General features: G+C 35.8%; 1 protein-coding gene across 1 annotated transcript; it reads right to left on the bottom strand.

Moving 5' to 3' along the window:
- Nucleotides 1-12,802: 12,802 nt before the first annotated feature.
- LOC149167453 (transcription elongation factor B polypeptide) lies at nucleotides 12,803-19,399 on the bottom strand. The gene is made up of 8 exons (XM_089432995.1): nucleotides 19,219-19,399; nucleotides 15,404-15,704; nucleotides 14,559-14,696; nucleotides 14,338-14,428; nucleotides 14,136-14,210; nucleotides 13,959-14,028; nucleotides 13,731-13,799; nucleotides 12,803-13,649 (listed from the first exon to the last, which is right to left on the bottom strand). Exons 2-8 carry the CDS (start codon nucleotides 15,560-15,562, stop codon nucleotides 13,028-13,030), a joined length of 1,224 nt encoding a protein of 407 aa, XP_089289121.1. The 5' UTR covers nucleotides 15,563-15,704; nucleotides 19,219-19,399; the 3' UTR covers nucleotides 12,803-13,027.
- Nucleotides 19,400-20,717: the final 1,318 nt, after the last annotated feature.

Here is a 20,717-nt window from a genome sequence, read left to right as displayed (position 1 = left end):
AGTCAGAAATGAAGCCTTGAAGATTAACACCTATAACCAGTTCTGGAAGCAAACTTCTGGTGCTCAAAGCAGGCTGCTATCAGCCTTTGATTCAGAAAAAGGAAAGATGCAAATGGCATTCCTCCAAGCACAAGTTCCCCAGCCCAAGGCAGCATCAAACTACAAGAAGACAATGTTTGAGTTTGATGTAAAGGATATACATCCCATCGACCAAATGGAGATGCATAAGCAAACTAGAAAACGATATTTTCAATTGTTACGAATATTGCCATGACTTTATCAAAACTGTAGGTTACCTTAGCAAATGTCCAATCGTGGCTAAAGATGGAGAAGGTCTTTGTGCTTGCCAAAGACACCAAGATTAAAAACCTGGAGGACTTGGTAATCAAACTGGGTTATGATCCATCAAACATCAATGTTGCAGAGGAACTTGTGAAGAGAAAGAATTTGGACACAGCAACAATGAGGAAGCAGTTAACACTGCCAGCTACATAAGATCCTTTGGCTAAGGATATTACAGAGACAGAGACTGCATAGCTCAAGCAAATGCAGCAAAGATGGAGAAGCTGATTAAAGAAAAGGAGAAAGCTTCTAAAAAGACTGCCCCTTTGGAAGCACTCCCTATCATAGTTATTCCTACAGCCATATCTACTACAACAAGTACAAGAGATGTTGCAGACCAATTGGCCAATGCAATGCAAAACATGTCTCTCAAGACTGAAGATATCAAGAAGTTGCAGGATCAAGTGAAACTTCTAGAGGATCATCGCCAAAAATATGAGATGTTTCATGCAGCAGAGCTTCAGAGAACTCAAAATCAGATAGAAGTGTGGAAGAAGTCAGCAGCTAAGTCCTCTATTGGCCACACTATGAGTCATGTCAAGGAAATCATATGGAACAACATCATTGAAGAGATAAATGAAACCTGGCTATGCATCCAGATTATTTTTTAGCAAGAGTTGATGGAAAAGGCAAAACAGACCATTGCCAATATAAATGCTCAATTGGGAGAGATGCCTGCTACAGCGAACAGCATTATAAAGTTCCTAAACTCCAAAAATAGATATGAGCTAGATGATCTAAGAGTGGATGACAGAACAGAAACCATCCTGGAGGTGAAAAAATTCTGACCAAGAAGAACTTAGTTGTATAGCTGGCAGAGAAGTGTCACACTCTAGAGGTAGCAGTGAACAAGTTTTTCACAAGGATTGAGGAATTTAACCAAAAGGGTTTTCCTTCAATGTTTGTACTCGGTGATAAATTAATGACCATGGAAGACTACATGAAGAAGCTTTAGGACATTGCCAGGGACACAGCTAAGTCCTCCAACATTAAAGGTTTTATGACAGGTAAATCATTTTACGAAGCCATCAAAAACATCAATTTTATTCAACATGAGATAAAACACATTTTCATAGTAAAACCCACTTTTGCTCAGTATACTAAGGTAGATGGAATCTACCGCAAGGTAACCAAGATAATTGTTCCAGATGAAGAAAGGTGGGAAAATTTGTGTGAATTTCAGATTAAAAGACACGTCAGCTTCACCAGCACAACACTCAAATAGTGGCCACTCAACAACTACTCTCCGTCAAAACAGGGCCAGATGTTTACATTCATTCCTTTTGATCGAATTAATTTTGTTTCTGTTAGTTTTAAATAATAATAGAATGCCGTGTCACTCAGGCACTTATTGTAATATTTTGTAATTTTGTTTAAATACTTCAGTCTGTCGAGGTATTCAGGGTTGCACCCTTGAACCAGTTATCAAACAGATTTGTACTAAGATGGAGCATTTTTTATATAATAAAATATTCTAGATTTACTTCATATGGCTTGTCTCTCAGTGAGTTGCTTTCATCATGTTTTTCATTATGTATTTTTCATATAATTTAATTCTTTTACAACGTTCCAATTGAAAATTTAATTGAATCTCAGTTTCATTTTGAATCCTCTGTGAAGTTGTAGTTTAAATAAAAGATTAATTTACAAGACTATCTATTATTGTAAATTCATCTTTGAACTTAAATTGCACTAGATTTCTGAAATAGATTTATTATATTTTGTTGATTAAGAAAACACGATGTTCTTAATTTCTGCTTTAAATGGTTAAATACTCAATCTGAATTAAATCACTTATACTTCTCTATATTCTACTTATCCATCCCACTTAAATCAAAATAACCACGTGTATGTAAAGAACGGCCTTTTATTTTATTAAGGATCTAAGTTTATAAACAATTCACTAGTCATCCAACCATTAAAATCAACAAAACATTATAGATGCTTTGGCATAGCCAATTGACATTAAGTTATCTGTACAACATGTCCTATGTTCTAAACCTTGAGATTAATTGTTGTACGAGGAAAAGTGTTCTTGCTAGCATGCAAAATGTGGTTTTGTAGAATTGAATGCTCATTCTTGTTGGAGGTTTTACTCTCATAGACAAGTTATTGTACAAATGGAAATGGTTATTGTGAACCATTTGAAATTACGATTGTGTAAGAAATTACAATCATTGAATAAAATTATTAATAGCAGAAAATCAAAAGTGATATTTCATGGCCAATTTGTGTTTGGGCCAAGAAGGAAGTGGGATAGCCCAAGGGATTGCGTCACTAAGAAAGGGATCCCATTCCTTATGTTGTGCAAGCTAATGACCAATGGAATGTGATTGTCGTAAGATGTTTGAAACTACAAAATTTTGTTAAATTGTGTTGTGTGAGTGGATTAGAGCAAGCCATAGGTATTTTTGTCCATGTGAACTCATAGATTTAGTGTCGGTTGGCCTTGTTGCAAAACAATTAGGGGCAACAAAGGGCCTATAGTTTAGTGGAACATTCTTCATCTGCATCCAATTGGTGATCAATTCCTATAGCAGTAAATGTTAATCACATCGAAGTAATACCATGAATATATTGTTGTTTTTGTTTGCATCTCTATTTATGATTGAATAATTGTATACATAAGCATGCATTGTCATGTCTACATGTATGCATAAATTAATAGGAAGAAAATGAGGAAATTGGAATTGTTACCGCAAACTAACACCTTTAGCTTAAAGTTCCAAAAATGGATATTAAAAGAAACTAACAACAATGTGAATAGAAATGGACAAAAAAATGGATTGGGGTGATGAGTTGAAGGGAGACCAAAACTTCATCTACTTGGGCTATGGAGTCACATAAACAATTTTAAGAGAGCAAGTTGAGGATTTATAAGTAGTAATTTGACATATTCTAAACATCTAAACTTAGTTGAGTGATTGATTTTGATGATTATTATTTACACAATGAATAAAGGAGAGGGTCATTTAAAATGGCTTTTTAGAGCAAGTGTAAGTCAATCACTTAACCCAAGATTGCATACATACAGACCTGATACTTAAATATCATATGTGAAATATCATATAGCCTAACATTCAAAGTTTTCCCCTATTGCCTTATTTGCCTAACATTCAAAATTTTGCAGAGTTTCTAACATCCAAGTATGTCATGGAACAAATCCACAAATAAATTACGCAAAAAACCACAACACTTACATATATATAAAGCCAGAGTCTTCCAAAACTTGGATCTATCTTGCTCACAAATTAAGTCACATGACACAAAGACACGGGACACTTAGGACATAAATACAAGTATTCGACACGAGACATTGTGACCCCAAAAATAGGACATGAGGGATACAGATTATATTTCAGTCTTTTTAATATATATATATATATATATACCAACCTAAATCCATCTTAACCTCAAATCTATAAAGCATGGAGAGGAATCAAATCTCTCAAGGTGCAAACCTCTTTTTCTAATGCAAAACTTGAAGAAAGGTTTGCACCTCGAGAGATTTGATTGCTCTCAACGCTTCATAGATCGAGGTTAAAATAGATATAGGTTGGTTATATAATACTATACAATATATATTTGTATATGTGTCTCTTTCTTATTCCCTCTCTATCTCACCCCCCAAACATACACACTCTCTCTCTGTGTATCTATCTATCTCTCTCCCTCTCGCTTCCTCTCCCTTCTCTCTCTTGCCCTTCTCTCCCTCTTCCCTCCCACTCTCGTCTCTCCCTCACTCTCTCTCCATCTCTCCCTTATCACTCCCTCTCTCTCTACGTTTCTCCCTCTGTGACTTTCTTCTTCCCTCCCTCTCTCTCCCCTTCCAACTCTCTCTCTCTCTCTCTTCCTTCCTCTCTTTGTCATTCTCTCCCACCTCACTCTATCTCTTCCCCCTCATCACTCTCTCTCTTTGTCATTCTCTCCCACCTCACTCTATCTCTTCCCCCTCATCACTCTCTCTCTCTTTCTCTTCTATCTAACTCTATCACTATCTCCCTCCATCTCTCTTCCACTTCTCTCCCTATCTCTCTCCTCTCCTCTCCTCTCTCCCCATCTCTCCCTTGCCACTCCCTCTCTCCACATCTATCTCTCTATGTCTTTGTTCTTTCCTCCCTCTCTCTCCCCTTCCAACTCCATCTCTTTCTCTCTCCCTCTTTCTTTCTCTCACTTCCCTCCTCTTTGTCTTCCTTCCTCTCTCTCTATAATGTTCCTAAATACGAAATACAAGTGATAATAGCAATTATCATATGCAGCAAAATACAAAAACGAAAGATTCATTAAGCAACCACAGAAAAAACTACAAACGAAGAACTTTTGAGCCATTTTATTATAATTCTGTAAGCCAAATACAATATATAGTGGAATGGTGCACCTAGGCTTGTCTCAATGGACAAGCAAGACCAAACCAAGGTAGGAAAATGGTTGAGTTGAAAGTTGCCCCACTGCTGCACCAATCTGCACTGTGTTGCCTAGAAAACCACTACATTACTTAACTTTGACTAGCTGGAAAGTGCACTAAAACTGCCCAAAAATTTGTGCGAGTTTAACCTCGGACTCCTTGGCCAAAACCCAAAAGAACCCAGAAGGGAATTTGGCTTGTTTTAACTTCTGATTTTCGACCCCCTTGGAGCCTCACCCCAGCTATGGCTGCGAAATTCTACCTGCTGCAAACTGCCTGCAAATCCCTCTACATACTGCTCCAAAATGATGGATTTACCCCTGCTATCCAACTCCTCACTACCCGGATGACTCTTAGCCAAGATCAACTGCTCCCCAAACACCATGAATTTCCACTGGGTGGCCTTTGCGCTGTCCCTCTGCTCATAAATGTGAATTGTTGGTAGCTAGCTCAGCTAGCTACAAACTCCAGCAAAAATGCTTGCTCTATGCTACCTCCTCAGCTCCTGAATCTCCTGACAAGCAATGAGTCCCTTGCTAATCTTCAGTTCCCTCTGCGTGTTTTCTAGCTACCCAAAAATACGCACTTCCCTCTCTCTGTGCTGGTGATTGATGTGTGTTGTTGCCGCTAACTCCCTGAAATCTCCTATAGAACAACGTCCCTAAAGTGGGCACGAATGGTCCCTCGAAGTAGAGGTTGAATCTCCCGCTTGAGAGATTCATAGCTAAACAACTGGTAGCCTTGCTAAACAACAAAGTGTACGAGTGTTTGTTTGCAAATGTAGAAGATAAGCCGCAAAATGAGTCCATCATTTTTTTTTAATTTATGCTCATTCCTCTAGACTTCTTTTTTAAATATTATTTTATTGGTGGGGGCCATTTTCTACTAAGTCACTTTTGACACCATTTACCCATTTTTAATTAGTATTACTAAAATTGGGTAAAATTCTTTAGTGACTCTCAGGCTCACAAAATTAGGGATATTACACTCTCCCTCTCTCTCCTCCCCCCCCTCTCTTAAATTTGATTCCATGATATTGTGTTTAAGAAAGTATCTAAACAAAAAAAACCCAATTGGTTGTAAAATATTAAACCTATGTTTTGGATCAACTATGTCAAAGAAAATACAATAATGAAAAACTAAAACAATCATGCACTATATTTCCTCTATTATTGTTAGTCAATTTGTAATTCAAAAGTAATGATAACCTTTTTCTTTTCAAAATTATGAAAATAAAATATTTATAAAATATTTTGATTGTGAAATAAGTTATAATTATTGAGCATGTGGTATTGATAAGCCATGGTATTTAACAAAGCCTATTTACATGTTAATAATATCAAGGGTAAACTAAAGGTGAATTTCCATAGTTAAAAATCATGTTATATTGTTGTAAAATATTTTGATTGTGAAAGAGTCATGGTTTTTTGGCCATGTGGTATTGATAAGCCATGGTATTGGTCCACAGTATGGTAACAAAGCCTATTTACAAAGCCTATTCACAAGTTAATAACAAAATAAAAATATAACAAAGCCTATTCGCAAGTTAATAACAAAATAAAAATATAACCAAATGACTTTAACTTGATAATTAAACCAACATTTAAATGTACAGAGGCTTTATATTACTTTTAACATTTTATTTATTACTTTTAACCTTTTTTATTTTATTTTTTTTCTCGGTAAATACTAATTCTATTAAAAAAGGTGAAAAAATATGTACAATGAGGTCAAGACCTCAGAGGAGGCCGAAGCCATTCCTCAACCAAAAATTCAGGGACTTTACAGTTTAAACTGTAAACCAGGTTTACAATACAGACCTCAGAGATTTGATTTCGATCCCCGACAGATTGACAAAATTTACCAGGACTACAATTAACATAACCTTCAGTGACCTCAAAAATGCTGTAGCAACTAGCATGGCTATCCTTAAAACAAAAATTGAAATCTTTGTTGTCTGAAGTTGCTACCTGAAGCATGAGAATGAAACAGACAAGAACATTTAACTGCAAAAACAGAGACACAGGACCAAAATTGCATAGCATGTGAACCAGAAGGCGAACCGACAGAAAGGAGCAGAGATTAATCCGCATGACTTGAGGTAGCTGGCAGGTCCTTCTTTGCCTGGCTTGGTGAAGCGACCCAGGTCACGAGCCCTTCTTCGTCCAGAACCGGCGCTCCATCAGAATCAGTAACCAAATGTAAAAAACCAGCTGCTCTTTGAGATGGCTCGCAAATAATGTCATTTTCCTGAGCTGGGACAGGCTGCTGAGGCGCAGCCGAGACAGGGGCGTCCTCCTGCATGCGGTCAGCATGAAACACCAACCCAGTCATATCCCCAAGAAGAATGCTGTCATCCTGAGAAGGTGAGGAAGCGGGTGGGGTTGAACTGAGCTGATTGCTTTCCTCCTCTGAGACAAAAACTATAAAAATTCATCGTCACCACAAGCCTGTTGAGCCGACTCTGGAATATGAACCTGGAGGTCTGGTAAGAGTTATTAGGGATAATCCTATCTTGGTCTAAAGGCGGAGATGAGGGAGGGACTAAGGCAATGGGGGCAACCTGCTGAGGAGCTGGTGGAGAGCGACCCCTGATCCCTGACCGACCTCCACGACGCGGAATGCCTCGACTGCGAGGCATTGTAACAGCAGCAAGAGACCTGAGCGAACGAGTGAGACAGAGTGAACCTGAGATGGTGGGAGAACTGATAAAATCCTGCCTATTCCAGAGCCGGGCAATTAAGCGGACAGGAAAGACCAGACAAGAGCATTGAGGCGGCATCGCTTCATAAAGAGCGGAGGCATTAACTGCAGCAGCGGTGTTGAGCCATTCCACGTTAATGAGCCGAATTGTGAGCAGAGTAGCCATGCTCGCATTGAAGTCAAGCTCGCTTCGAGACTGAACAGGCATTAATTCACTTGCCCTGAACCTGAAGTAACCTCCTACGCCGCGTACCTTGTAGACCTTCCGCCTGCCATCCGTCAGGCCAGGTGTCTGCTTGGTATGATTTGTCATTGAATGCGGTTGTGATCACCTGCATCCGGGTACTTTTAACCTTTTTTATTACTTTTAATGTTTTAATTTTTTTAATTTAGTGGACATATAAATGTTAAATGTTTATGTTAAAATATAGTGCCAATCTATATTTTTTTAGAAATTAAAACAACTACATATTTGAATCATGATGATATTTATTTAGTAATTTTCTACTTTAGTATTTACAATTCTACAATTTTAGAACCAGTTTATTAATTTACTATATTACTGTATCATTGAAATCACATTATATACCAACCTATCAATATAAAGTTATATAACATTGATTCATGTTCAAAAAACCCTTCCTTCTCTATCATGTTCATTAATTTACTATATCAATGATATCACATTATATACCAACCAATCAATACAGAATTATATAACAACCAATCTATACAAAGTTGTATAACATTGACTCATGTTCATAAAACCCATCCCTCTCTATCATGTTGGTTCAAGTTCATGACTTCCCACATCAAATCTCATAAATAAAAAAACCATTCTTATTAAATTATATGTACACTTAGATTCATAAACAAGGTGCATAACATCCCACATACACATACTTCATAAAAATCCAAATCTCAAAATACCCCTTTCTTGTTAGGCTTAGTAATGCAAAGTCAAATCTCATACAAACCCACCCTTATCATGTTGGTTCAAGTTCATAACTTCCCACAGTGCAAACTCTATTTTTGGTTTCAAATCTTATTTTTTGTGCTTACACCCAAACAAAAAAGGAATAGGACACATTCATACCTAGACTCATTTAACTTGTAAATAAAATTATTATCTTACCTAGTTAATTCACAGTAGTTTGTGGCCTTCAGAAAAGACATAGCAAGTTCGATTAGGCATGCAAGCAAAAGGTGAAAAGTTTCATTTCAACTTCAGCAAGATATGAAAATGCAAATAGAGAACTGGACTTCGAAATACCTGACGAATAGAGACAGGAAAAATGGTAAAAAACCAAAGTGGCATTTTAAATTGGGGAAAATCGACATATGTTGGGGCATGTTTTCGATACAGTCAAAAACATGTCATGATTTTAGGACACGATGAAAATCATGTTCAAAACATTTTATTACTCGTGTTGTGTCTGACACAAGGAATACGAGACATGAGACCCTAAGGGTGTCTTGTGAATTAGTCACAAATACTTCCATTTCTCCAATGGTGGAGATATGGAAACTTTATCAAATGCTCCAATAGTGAAAAAATGGAAGTACTTATGAGGAAGTCAACTCCAAGTTTTAAAGAACTTTGGCTTCATTCTATAGTCTTGTGATTATTTATGCAATTTATTTGTGAATTTGTTCTATTACATCACTGTAAATCCTAATTGCCAAAATCAATTGTTGAACCAATTTAAGTGTTTAAAACATGTCAAATGGTTACTTATAAAGCTTCACCTAGCCCTCTTAGAATTGTCTATGTGACTCCATGGCCCATGTAGGTGCCACATTGGTCTCCCTTTCACTCATCACCCAAGTCCATTTATTTTATCATTTCTATTCGCATTATTGCCATGTTCTCTTTACTCTCACTCCTACTACATAGCCTATAGTTAACCTTTAAGAATATACCCCCTTTGACTTAGGTCTACCCTTAGTCTAAAGTGAGAATAGAGTTAGGCAAGTGATTGTGGCTAATATTTTAAATTCCACTAGGCTAACATCCATTTTTGGGACTTTACATTAAAGGTGTTAGTTGTGTGGTAACAAGTATCAGAGCATTTAATGGTTGCTTTTACTATTATTATGAAAAGTGGTGCTACTAATAGCAACATTTTTTCCAAGGTTCATATTACCACCTTTTTCAATAAAGGGAATTAACAATATCATAATATTGTCAAGGAAAACCATAAAATAACCTTCTTGATTTATAAAAATAAACATACAACTACTTTGAAATTGTGGTCTTGACAACCAATACCATTGCAACTAAAATATGAAAATCAACCCCAAATCTGAAAATGGTACTAATAATAGTACCCCTCTTTAAACCATGAGCTTGAAAATTGATATTCTTGCAACCAAAATCTTAAAATAAACGCCAAAATAAAAATAGAAGAAGAAATAATTAAACAAAAAAAAAAGTGCTATCAATAGTATCACCTTCTTTTTTAGTCACTTAAAATTGCAACATTTCTCAAACAAGCACCTAATAGGAACAATATCAAACAATATCAATTCCATGATTTCAAAGTATTTGTAATTTTAACCTTGAAGAAAAAAATGATGTTGCTCACAATACTAGTTTTTTTAATCAAGGGTTGATTTTAAGGTTTTCGATGACAATATTACAAAGTTGCTAACCACAACATTGCAAAAGGTGATAATTTTAACCCCAAAGAAAAACAAAAAAATGCCACCAATGTCACCCCTTTTCAATTTAACAATTGATTTTGGTGTTTTTAATCCAAAAAATGAGTTTGTACGGCTAGAGTTCTCGTTTTAAAGTTCCCATCAAGTTGGTAACTATGTTAGACCTATGTTAAGACTTCTTCAGGTAGAAATAGATGAGGATTTTGTTCTTTTAAACATGCCTCTCTTTCAAAACTTACCAAAATCAAATCCAATATAGAAATTAAAAAGGTAAGGTTTCTATTATTATGACTATCAAAATTTCACTATGCTAAAACTTACATGAAGTCAATCCAAATGTTAAACCCAAAACCTGAAAAATATAAGCAAAGTTCTAACATATATACATAGCAAAACAAGCAAGTTCAAACATATATATGCATTGAATCTTCATTCTTCTTACCTCACATCTTTGAGCCTGCAAACCACCACCAATATATCACCACACCACACCACTAATATATCACCACACCACACCACACCACTAATATATCACCACACCACAGCATCAAGGCTCAACTCAAGATCTACAAACAGCCATCTTCACACGAAAACCAAATCAAGTAGCGAAAAACCAAAAGAATCAAGGAACACACAACCATCAACTAAAACTCACCAATGGAAAAATATAGCTACAACCACAGTATCAACAATGACACAACTCCCTAACTCGATGCACCACAACTCCCGCATTCAATGTGCATCAACTTCCACAACTCCATGATTCAACGGAACACACCAACAAATCAGCAATAACCAAAGTCCACTACTGCCAAACCCAGCTATCACCGCATATATGAATATACTAATACAACAACATAGATACAAGATGTTTCCCCACAAGTACAACCATAAATACAAAAAAGTATAAAATCAATGTAAAAGTCAATCTACCTTTATTACATGTCTCCCTCGATATCTTTTTGCAAAATGTAAAAAAAAAAGGACGTAGTCTTTAACGCGACTTTTTGAAAGCCTTTCCGGCGATTTTTTCCGGTGAAAATCCGGCAGTGATTTATTGGAATCCAAGTTTGATAGCTAATTTCTGCACAATGAAACCCTCCCAGGGGTTTTTCAGGGTGCTGAATCCGAATATGCAGTTAAAAAACCATTTTAACTGCAACAAATCATGATTTCATCTCAATTTCTTCCGCCGGATTCCGTCACCGGAATCTCAAAAAGTCGCATTATAGACAACTCCAAAAAAAAGTGTCCAAGGAATTAATTTTTAGAAATTATATGTTAAAATATAAATTACTACTTTCCCTCGATATCTTTTTGCAAAATGTAAAAAAAAAAGTGTCCAAGGAATTAATTTTTAGAAATTATATGTTAAAATATAAATTACTACTTTTTCACGATTAGTGACCGCTGATTTGATGCCAAGTCTAATCACGGGTAAAACACAAATTCAAAATATATTTGATACATGTAAAAAATGATCCATGTAAATTCAGAATGTTTACCTCCGCTGAAATATCATCACAATGCCCATAATGAAGTCATGTGTCTTGATCATTCCAAGGAACTGCACATCTTAAATTTAAATTTATTAGTTTATTCCATTTATTCCTTTTTCATGGTAATAAAATATATGAATGGTCTGCAAATCTTAATCGTGTACTTACAATATCCCTGCTCCGAAATCATGATAAATGTCAGATATCAAGATGCATATCAGTTTATTCCATTTATTCCTTTATCATGGTAATAAAATATATGAATGGTCTGCAAATCTTAATCGTGTACTTACAATATCCCTGCCCCGAAATCATGGCAAATGTCAGATATCAAGATGCATATGGACAGGCTCCTCGCAATGCATCATCATCCAGACATTAGTTCGGATAACAAAATCACCATCATCCAGACATCAGGAAATTAGGTGGAGAACTGAACACAAGAATTCATAACACATCTGGCTTATTTTACCTCTTCAGAGCATTCCAATCCTAAGATTGTACACCATTGTATGCACCTGGACCTCCGTTTGCTTAAGTATTTCATGCATTGCAGGGCCATAGGTACATGAAGAAGACACAGTGAGAAGTGATTCCATAGCCTCATATAGAATATTACACAAATTGATTAATACTTCACCAAGCGTGCATTATACTGGTTTAAAAATAACGCTGATATCGTTTGTCACCATTCCGAGCAATGTTTTTGTACTGATACAAGGCTATGAATTACTTGTAATTTATTTTCTAGAGATCCGTGTATATTGGTCTGTTTTACTGAATGTGCAAAGAACAAGCAATTAAAAGTCTACATTATGCAAGCAATTAGATTCCTAAAGACATTATGCTCAACTCTCGAGCTTGGCTTTTAAGTCTAGCTGTAGCTCCTAATCCACAACTAGGAAATCGTAATCATAGAACAACTATCTCGAATCTTTGATAAGGAATGACATTTTGATCAAATGGGCACAACTAACAAAATTCGTTATGGAATTGTAAGCATGTCTTAGTAACTAATTTATATCAAAAGGAATTGCAAACATATCAATTATGATATCAAGTACACTAAGAAATGCAATCTAATCTTTAAACTTTGGAATATAATGAAAATCTTTTGCAAGATAATAAGTGCAATCTACAGAAAGTAGCTTTTGCAAAGACCAAGAACCAAGATTTTAAAAGAAACAGATAAAACCGAAAAATGCAGCAAGAAGTTTGAAACTCATGCATGCAGATCTTTTCTATTTAATTAAAGGAGTGGATGACATGGTGAATTGCAACTCATGCATGCAGATCTTTTCTATTTGATAAAAGAAGCGAATTGCATGGTGAATTCCATTTAAATCGCTTGGGAATCTTCCCTCTACATCCCCGATGTTGAAAAAACATACAAACTTACACTGCCAGATTCTATTTACAACTTTGTTCTTTTGGGCTGCTGCTGCAAAGGCATTTTGGATTTACCCTTAACATTTGAGTTTGAGTTCACCGGGTGAGTCGAGCTCATTGTTGAGATGCTTTTAACAGAAGCACCCTTAGCTGGAACATTTGGGTTCACCAGGTGAGACGAGTTCATTGCTGAGCTACTTTTAACAGAAGCACCCTTAGCTGTAATCTTTGAGTTTATAGGATAGCTTGAGGTCATTCCTGAGACGCTTTTAACTGAAGCACCCTTAGCTGGAACATTTGAGTTCCGTGGGTAAATTGACGTCATGGTAGAGAAGTTTTTAACTGAAGCCCCGTTAGCTCGAACATTTGAGTTCAGTGGGTAACTTGAGGGCATGGTTGACAAGTTTTTAACTGAAGCCCCTTTAGCTGAAACATTTGAGTTTTCCCTGTAACCTGGAGTCACTGTTGAGAAGTTCTTAACACAATCCCCCTTAGCCACACCATTTGAGTTTTCCCTGTAACCTGAAGTCATTGTTGAGAGGCTTTTAACTGAAGCTTCAGACACAGGCAATGACATATGTCTAATGTGGCTTGAGGCCATTGTTGATGAGCATTTCACCGAAGTTGTACATGAACTGGATACTCTCCTACATCCATACAAAAGACCATAGAGATATAAGTTCAATGCTGGCAAAAAAGGAGAATCAAATATGAGATCAGGAGCTTACCCCAGAGGTACCACACTTTGCGCTTGCAATGAATTTTTGTTCACTTTTACATTCCTTCGGGCATCACAACTGCCACAAGCCACACAACATCAGGAGACTGTCTTTGCAAAATCAGCATATACAATGCGTTACACCTCCCATACAAGCTAGATGGTTAGATATTTTGTGTTCTTTGAAATGAAAAAAACAGTAACAATCAACGTCACCATAACCAGAAATCATCTTTACCTAGCAACAAACTCCATCTTTGCCTTTTTCATTAATCGACCTTTCACATTAGAGAAGTCATTACTAGATCCTGAAAGCAATAAAAATCATCTGAGCCATTGATTTTCCAGCCACGAGAAAAACAAAAAATCCTGAAAGCTACTAGCAACTACAGAACTACCCAAACAAATGAAATACCTCCATAGGTAAATTTCCTTTTTCTGCCAACTGGTGGAATGGTTGAACATATTTGGATTTTCTTACTTTGTTTTTCTGTAAGAATTCAATTCAGGTAATTTTCTGTGAGGAAGCCACTCTCCTTTGAAAGGACTATAAAAGAAATTAAATATATATATATATAAATATAAACAACAGATAAATTAAGTTGTAGCTGGCATACCAGAATCAGCTTGTGCATACAATTGTTTCAAGCGATTTAATGACCTCTCTAAGGACTTTTGTTGTTGTTCCTCCTGCTCTTTGGCTTTTGCCTTGAATAACAAGCAAAATATAATAATTTCAGAAATTTAGATCCATCATTCCGAATCACATTACCAAAATCGTGACGAGAACTACAGCAAACATTTAAACGTATTATGATGACATTGATGAAAACCTTGCCTGAAACAGCAAGCTCCACTTAAAGGAAATTTTTTTCTGCTTCATCCTCTTCCTCACCAGGTTGGCACTTTCTTCCCCAAATCTACGTGCATAAAAATTCTGCCAGAGGTCATCTGTGACTGGACTCAGGTCTCTTCCCTATAAAGAAGAATTAAAGAAAGTTAATATAGACAGTCAAATAGTTAACACTACTCTGCTCAGATATCAATAAACTACCATCTCAGTTAGTTCTACCAGTATAGATCCATCTTAGCCACGGATCTAGCAAGAGCCGAGAGGGATCAATTCTCTTGATGTGACTTCTCCTTTTAAAGTGCACCTAGACAAATTTGACCCTTTGAATGAATATATATATATATATATATATATACCACTTATAATTTTTCATTGTTTATGTTGCATTTTGAATGTATAAAATGGATCAAAATTTACTTGGGAATAAAATGATGGTACTCCTTAAAATGTTCTAACTATTTAAAAAAAATGATACAATGAATTTATCAAAATCCTAATTTGGCTGATCAAAACTATTTTTCCAACATTTGTGATTCAAAAAAGGTTGAGAATGTCCTATTAATAACATTCCTTTTAAACAGCCTTCCCCACCTTTCAAGATATAAATGGTACTTTACATCCATTTACTTTTCTCTCCTTTCAAAATATAAATGGTACTTTATAATATATATCCATTTACTTTTCTCTAGAAAAACGTTATTTTCTATGTCCACACAATTCAAGAATGATATATTGAGTTGAAGAATAAATGTGAGGACTAAATATCGAATGCAAATAACATAAATGGCTGAAATTGAAAATCTTCAAATGGGCATAATCAACGAATTTACCTCAGTAGAATTCTCGATGAATAACAATTGGTCAGATGTACAATGAGCCAGAATAAGCTTCAATAGGCCAAAATCTGTCTCTCCCACATCACCTATATATTGAATATTATCTATTGCAGTTTGTACGCAGAGGTCCACCAATGAAGGGGGCCTTGCCATGATTCTTGTACTACCTTAATCTGAAATGTTACTCTCCAGTTGATCCAGGAGTTACCAGAGATATATATTCACGCTCTTCCAAGTCATGTGCTTACCAAAAAACTTATATTACCCTGGTTTTCATGCTCTTATGGGCACAAACCTGTATAAGAAAATCACACCAGCAAACCCAGATTAATGGCAATATCTTACTTCTTGTTAATCTCAGAAAACATTTATTCGGCATACAGTGCATGTACACAATATTTTGTTGAGCAATTAGTTAGAATAAACCATGGAATACTGAACTGAAACCTGTAATTGTTCATCAATTAATAGAGAAAATTCGATCTAATTTACTCTATTGCAAAATATCTTGACACTAATTCGTTTGAAGAGATAACATCCATATAAAATGCCCCCTACAAAAACTTAAAAGAAACAAAGAAAAAAGAATCTCTTCAAAAACACAAATTCAAAAGTAGCCTCATTTCACAGATGTTATTTATCTGTAAAAACAAAAGCATAACAAGGGACAGCACAGCATATGTAAAGAAACTGATTATGGCTAGAATGCACTAAAAAGTCTTCAGCTAAAAAAACATAAAAACCTAGTCTGTTATTAAAAAAACCTTATACATATCTTAAAGTCATCGGCATTAAAGGGCCAACAAAGCCCCTATCCAGCAGGGGTGGCAGGAGCAGGGGGAGTGATTTATCACTCTGTGAGCAAAGCTGAATACAGATTTGCCTGCAGCTTGGGCACAACCATAAATAATATGGCAGAGGCCAACGCAATATATCAAGGTCTGCTTCAATTGAGCAAACTGGGAGCTCAGGAAGTGCTAATCATTGAGGATTCTGCAACTCTAATCTATCATTTATTCGCTGGTTCTCTTCCTCCAGACTTTGAGGTTGAGAAATCTCTTTCAAGAATACAAAGACTCTACAACCAGATGCTGGTCAAAAGATAGTTTCATGTTTTAAGGGACCAAAACATGGTAGCAGACCAAATGGCAAATTTGGGCACCACCATGAATAAGGGGATGTGCAGTGGAAAGGAGTAAAGGGGTATTTACTATTGCCCCCTACATTAGCTTCAATAAAAAGTGCCATTGAAACAAAGAGGCCCTCCTCAAGCCTAGGGAGTGGCCATGACAACTACAAGGGCAAAAGGGATAAGCATACAAGTCAACAGGTGGCAAGGAGGCATTTAACATTCTCAAAACTTCCTGAGTCCTGTGTTGCCGTTAAGGAAAGAGAATTCCAATCCTTCCAAGCGACAAGAAGTTTTTGCCTTTAAGGAAAGAGAATTCCGATCCTTCCAAGCAACAAGAAGCCAAGAAACTGATTATTATTGCTGTGAGTGGGCAATTTAGGGAGAAATTGGGATTCAAACTTCATTCTGTATGCAAGGAGGAACAACTAGACAGCATAAGGAAGCATTGGGGAAGTACTTATTGCTTCGCACAGGGCATAAGAAGCAGGGTACACAGGGACCAACATAATCTGAAAGGGGAGGATGTGCCAAATTACAATGAAGGCTTGAGACTTGCATATCTCAGCAATTTATGTTTTATGAAAGCAGGTGGATACACTTATAGGTATAATTGGTCGATACTAAACAAGGAACAAGGAAACAGTATCCAGGTTAGCATGGAAGGATCCAAGACACGCTCCAGGGATTATATAGGTTCGTGTTTGGAATGGGTGGCGGATCATCAGCACACCTGAATTTCTGTCAAGACAAAAGGTTTTCTAGGGCCCCTTTTCTTAATTCTATTCAGCAAATTAGTATAGGAAAAGTAGGAATCCATCCATGGATAAATTTCGCCTGGGTTGGTGCCAGTGATTGCAGTTTTCAGGCTCTCCTTATATCATGTCACCAGTCTTGGGACAGAGTACAAGAGAGTCTGATCAGGAAATCCCTCTGGAGAAAGCTGCTTTCGAAGTCAAACTATGCTCAATTCCAATGCATATCCTCTCTTGTTAAGTTTGAGCTGCATTCACACGGAATTTTCCATCTGGGTGATATGTCGGGGATCATCTTGAGAAAAAGCCATCCTATTGGTCCCTGAATTGTCATAATCTAGAAAGGGAAGGAACAAATCCCTTCAGCTTCTCTCAATTATGGTGAGCCATGGTGAAATCAAGTCGGCTTGCGTCATTGATTGCGAATCAAGAACAGTTGGCCAATTATATTGCTGGCAACTGAACAGAGCAAGCTGGGAATATTTGCCCGCAATTTCATTTACAAGATTAGAAGTGGATGTCTGTTTGCAATCTCTAAAGTGAAGCTGACTGTCAGAGGGAATTCCAACAAACAAGTGGAAGCCCGAATGTTAATATGGATCCCAGAGTAAAGACCATGCTATATCTGTCAATCAGTGGGGTAGTTCATATTATTTTTATAAAGTGGGGAAGCCAGAATGAGTAGCAAATGGACAATACAGTTTAACATTCAGATGGGAGGGTGGTCTTTAAGAATGCTTGATGAGAAACTATGCAGCAGTCACAAAGGAAACAAAACGCAGAGGTTGGATCTAAGGATGATGGAGAAGCTGCCATAGATGCAGAGAAATTGGGAGGAAGCTCAGGAAAATGGAAGCAATACAAGCGTCAACAGTACCGAGGAAGCTGGAAAAGGAGAAGGGGTTCCACGCACTAAAATGGACATGTAAGCTGCTCTGTGCCTTTGCTACAGTTTTTTTAATCAATATATATTCAAGGTTTGGTTTCCAAAAAAAACAAAGTACCTATCCAGTGTCCATTGGACTTCAATTATGGAAACATGGAAGCACTAAATTCAAATAAATTCTTAAATTAATAAAATTTGAAAAACATCGAGAAAACAAACGCCTCATCCAAAAATACTCTGATACTCTGATGTGATGTGATTTCTATAATCTGATGTCATTTCTACCGAAAAAAAATTCTTAATTTATTATGAATCATAAAAGCTTAAATTCAGAAAATAATCAACTTGAAAATATCTTCCAAAATAACAGAATTCATAAATCATAACCGCACGACCAGACACAGTAACTTTGTTTGAAAATAAACATCGAAGACCTTCTCAAATTGAAACCTGTTAAAGTTTCCATCGAGAGTAAAAAATTGAATATCATCATTTGCCACTATCTCTTACACTAAGAAAATTTTATCTGATAAATGAAAATGCAAGAACCGATCATCCATCCATCCTCTGTGACCTCTCATGACGATTTTATTTCCATGAAAACCTTATTTAAAATGTTTATTTGCAATTACCAATCTATGCAAATCGGCATTCATCTGCCCAAGTTATGCATGCTCTTGATGTATAGCTATTTAAATTACCCACTGCGAAATGGACCTAATAACCCTAACAAGAAAGTGACAGAAACGTACAACAGCGAAACATCAACTAATAAACCTGAAACAATATGTAAGGAACCATTTAAACAGAAGAAAAATGATAAGATGCTGGTATTCATTGCATCGGAACAAATTCAACTTCAGCCGATACTAATTGCAAATTTAACAAACAAAAAAAAATCAGGGTTTCACATAAAAGTGTGCGCACTTCAACGAAAAATTTCCCGGCGAATCGTATACTCACAGTGATGGTACAGAGAACGTTTAAAAAGCATGAGAAAATTTTATATTCCAGAAATAAATATTATAAGGAGGGTTACCCTGGCATGAAACATGAGGCCGTCAAATCCAGAATTTTGAGATTTTTTGCGCCTTGGAAGATTCGAACACGGGACATTTGGAGCACCAAATTGAGATGATTATATGCAGCAGCAGCAATCCTGCGACTTTGCCTGTGGGGGGATCGATCCGACCTGCATTCATCGTTGGGGTTTGGTCGATTATATGGTTTTCTGTTGGACGGAATCCTTTAACGGCGGGTTAATTTACGGGACGTGATATTGACGGAATCGTTACATTGACGGGATGGTTCTTGGGTGCGGTCATTACCTAATAACCCTTGGTCACATGGGGGCTCCATTAGAAGTAAAGGTCATTATCTAATAACCCTTGGTCACATTATGTTTTGTTTTCTCGGGGTCGAAATTCTCACCATATTCGTCCAAACGTTTTGGGCTATTCCTCTGTTTCAGGAAAATGGTTTCGTAAAGATGAGAAAATGGTTTTTTTCACAAAATAAAATAATGTCAAGTGCTTTTGAATTATGTGTGTCTATATTTTGGGATGGAATTTTTCACCCTATTAGGGCAAATATCAAGGTAATTTTTGCTTTTATTAGTGAAAGAAGGTTAATTCATTTTAAATTATTTTATTGGTTGTCGAGTTATTAAATTATTTATTTAAGTTTAAAAAGATAAACTCTTAGCCAAACAAAAAATAATATCAATAAAAATATTTTATGTAATTTAAATAAAAATATTTTATGTAATTTATATAAAATTTAGTAAAAATAAAATTTATATTATTTAGAATAGAATGAGTTATATTTTTAATATCAATTTTTTTAATTAAAAATATAATAATTTTATATTTAAAATATTAATATTTAATATATTTAATTTAAAATATATATTTGGTAAGTTTATAATTTCAATTTTTTTAAAGCTAAATTTTATTGCTTCGTGAGTTCAACTATTTATTGTTATAGATTTTATAATTGATTCAACTATTTTTCATTAAGGAATTTAAATAGCATCCTATAAGTATACATATATTATAAAGTTCATATTATAACGATATCAAAGTTTTAATTACATTGTCTAGTCCCAGTAGTACAACCGGTTGAGAAAGGGTTTCGATAGTAGAGGGGTATTATGATTTCAACTTTTTTAAAGCTATATTTTATTGCTTCCTGAGTTCAATTATTTACTGTTATAGATTTTATAATCGATTCAACTATTTTTTGTTAAGGAATTTAAATAGCATCTTATAAGTATACATATATTATAAAGTGCATATTACAACCATATCAAAGTTTTAATTACATTGTCTAGTCTCAGTAGTACAACCGGTTACATTGTCTAGTCCTAGTAGTACAACCAGTTGAGAAAGGGTTTCGTTAGTAAAGCGGTATGTGTTTAAATCTCACGGAGAAGAAACATCTGACTTGAAAAAAAAATTACATTCTGAAAAAAGATTTAAACTTTTACTTTTTAAGTACAACAATAAACCAAACCCTTATAAGAAGAGTTCACCAAAA

The sequence above is a fragment of the Pinus tabuliformis genome, chromosome 5_1 (genome assembly GCF_031772625.1).
Source record: "Pinus tabuliformis cultivar Carrire ecotype Pingquan chromosome 5_1, CPIR1, whole genome shotgun sequence".
Lineage (NCBI taxonomy): Eukaryota > Viridiplantae > Streptophyta > Pinopsida > Pinales > Pinaceae > Pinus > Pinus tabuliformis.
This window is presented reverse-complemented; position numbering and strand designations above follow the sequence as displayed.

Excerpts from the sequence above, each read along its gene's own strand:
- LOC149167453 (XM_089432995.1), bottom strand. The coding sequence starts at position 15,562 with ATGGCAAGGCCCCCTTCATTGGTGGACCTCTGCGTACAAACTGCAATA. Across the intron at positions 14,211-14,337 it reads GTATGCACAAGCTGATTCTG|AAAAACAAAGTAAGAAAATC; the intron begins GTATGCCAGCTA and ends GAATTCTTACAG. Across the intron at positions 13,800-13,958 it reads AAGATGGAGTTTGTTGCTAG|TTGTGATGCCCGAAGGAATG; the intron begins GTAAAGATGATT and ends GGCTTGTGGCAG.